General features: G+C 39.2%; 1 protein-coding gene across 1 annotated transcript in view; it reads left to right on the top strand.

Annotated features, from left to right (window-relative positions):
• The window catches only part of IPMK (inositol polyphosphate multikinase), a 17,415-nt gene extending 15,253 nt beyond the window's left edge, over positions 1-2,162 (top strand). The window contains exon 2 of the mRNA XM_063433830.1: positions 1,178-2,162. Coding sequence (XP_063289900.1) covers positions 1,178-1,812 — 635 coding nt within the window. The 3' untranslated portion in view covers positions 1,813-2,162. The remainder of the gene's footprint in view (positions 1-1,177) is intronic.
• Positions 2,163-2,442: the final 280 nt, after the last annotated feature.

Genomic DNA, 2,442 nt, shown 5'->3' on the forward strand with positions numbered 1-2,442 from the left:
ATCCATTAAAGGGACACTCCAGGCACCCAGACCGCTTCTGCCCATTGGAGTGGTCTGGGTGCCAACTCCCACTACTCTTAACCCTGCAAGTGTAATTATTGCAGTTTTTATAAACTGCAATAATTACTTTGCAGGGTTAACTCCACCTCTAGTGGCTGTCTACTAGACAGCCACTAGAGGGCACTTCCGTGTCCCTAGCACAGGAAACCTGTGCTAGAGCGTCGCTGGACGTCCTCACGTTGTGTGAGGACCTCCAGCGTCGCTCAATTCCCCATAGGAAAGCATTGAAAAGCATTAGGTCTCCTCGGCCGGTGGGCGGGATCAGTCTCTCCCACTGGCCGACGTAATACAGAGGTTTTCACCCCTTCAGCAACCAGGGGGTGGGAGGGAGAGGGGACCTGCAGTGCCAGGAAAACTGATTGTTTTCCTGGCACTGGAGTTTCCCTTTACTGTCTCTTGCTTTCTCCTAAAGGGCAGCACTTTACTTTCTCCTCTAGCTCTGCTTCACTCCCACCTTATTTGATTGCTATTTCCTGTCCTATGTGTTTTATACCCCACCTCCTATAGACTGTAAGCTCGTTTGAGCAAGGTAATCTTCAACCTATCATTCATGTAAGTTTTCTTGTAATTGTCCTATTTATAGTTAAATCCCCTGTTTCATGATATTGTAAAGCGCTACGGAATCTGTTGGCGCTTTATAAATGGCAATAATAATAATGTCTGTTTCAGTTGCTAAAGAGTAAGAGTAGTTAATCGTTTCAGTGTTCCACAATAGGTATGTGTTTGCAGATCTAAGCGTTACGATATCTTAAATTGTCTTAAGTCCAAGATAACTGGGGGAAGTAATACCAGTTTTGGAGTAAATGTTTATGGCAGGTGTTTGTAACCCATGCTAAAGGCATGTACCAAATCGTTGTGAGACTTATCTGCATTTGCTTTTTATCAAGTTGGCATGCCTGATTACTGTTGTATAACATGGAGCTGACAGCTCCATAAAATATGAACCCGTTAAAATGGGTTATTCTAGTTTCCTAAAGCAGCAGAAGTGAGTACTTTTGGTTTCAATCACAGTGAATGACTATTATTGTGGGATATTGCAGATCATGATTACCTCATTACATGCTTTCATATTAAACTATGATATGATGAGATTGTTTCTGCCTTCTTCACTTTACAGGTGTGTCCAAATTCTTTTATAATGGGACTTCACTGAGAAAAGATGTAGTAGCCAACTGCATTCAACAAGTTCAGAGCATTCTAGCATGGTTTGAAAATCAAGAGAGTCTTAATTTTTATGCAAGTTCGTTACTATTTGTCTATGAGGGTTCACCTTCACAAATCACTAAAAGACTTATTGATGGAAGTATGGTGGACCATAGAGTTGTCCAGAGAGGAACGTTGACCGATGGTGAGTTGGCAGAATGCAACAACAACATACATGTATTATGCGCTACAGAAAATGGCAAGCCTGAAGATTCTTTAGAAAAGAACCTGTCTAGGAGATGTGGAAATCAGAAGAAGGCATGTTCCAAGCGTCATCACAGTCAGGTCTCTAAGGAAGTGGAAAGCTCAGATCGAGACAATACGAGGAAAAGTCGAAACAATATCTCACAAGAACATGTGAATGGAAACCTTATTCCCAAACTGGAAAATGTATTTTGCCATGTTCCTGCAGATCTGAATCCATGCAGCCAGGTAGATGTACGGATGATTGATTTTGCGCATGTTTTTCCAAGTAATGGCAAAGACACAGGCTACATCTATGGACTCAAGAATTTGATTGCTGTGCTGCAAAGTATCTTAACTGAATGAAGATCTCCTGTAATTTAAATGGGGGCCAATGACACGATAATCAAGAACAGCATACCTTCAAGAATACTTGCACTTGTATTTGTTGTTAACTGGATATTTTTATTGTGATTCTATATCTTAACCTGATTTTGTTTTTGTTTTTTCATCTTGGTGGAGTGGACTAGCTTTTATAATATTACTCAGGAAAATTAAAGTGGTATGTAAGTATCATAAAAAGCTTTTAATATGAGCATAATCGAGTGGATGGTGTTTCCTTTAACAGTAGAATGAAGTGGTTATCATGGTGCTAATGTTGAGGGACCCACTTCTGATGACCTTTAGATAAAACTAACATGATTTATGGGACCATACTCTTTTAAGGCAACTTTTGTTGTTATAATAACTACAAATGTATTACTTATTTGCCTTGTTTTATTTCCATTATAAGAAAAATTGTGCCTTCATAAATATTTCTGTGAGATTTTCTCATCTTCTCGCAGACAATATGTAATGGAGGTGCCACCTCAGTTGGAGCTTACCAAGAACTTTAAAGATTTATTTGTGTATAATGTAAAACTAAATAGTTTGGATACTGAGCCACATAGATATGTAAAATATTTTGATTGTTGCTATTGATCTTACTGTTTACAA

The sequence above is a fragment of the Pelobates fuscus genome, chromosome 10, assembly GCF_036172605.1.
Source record: "Pelobates fuscus isolate aPelFus1 chromosome 10, aPelFus1.pri, whole genome shotgun sequence".
Taxonomy (NCBI): Eukaryota; Metazoa; Chordata; class Amphibia; order Anura; family Pelobatidae; genus Pelobates; species Pelobates fuscus.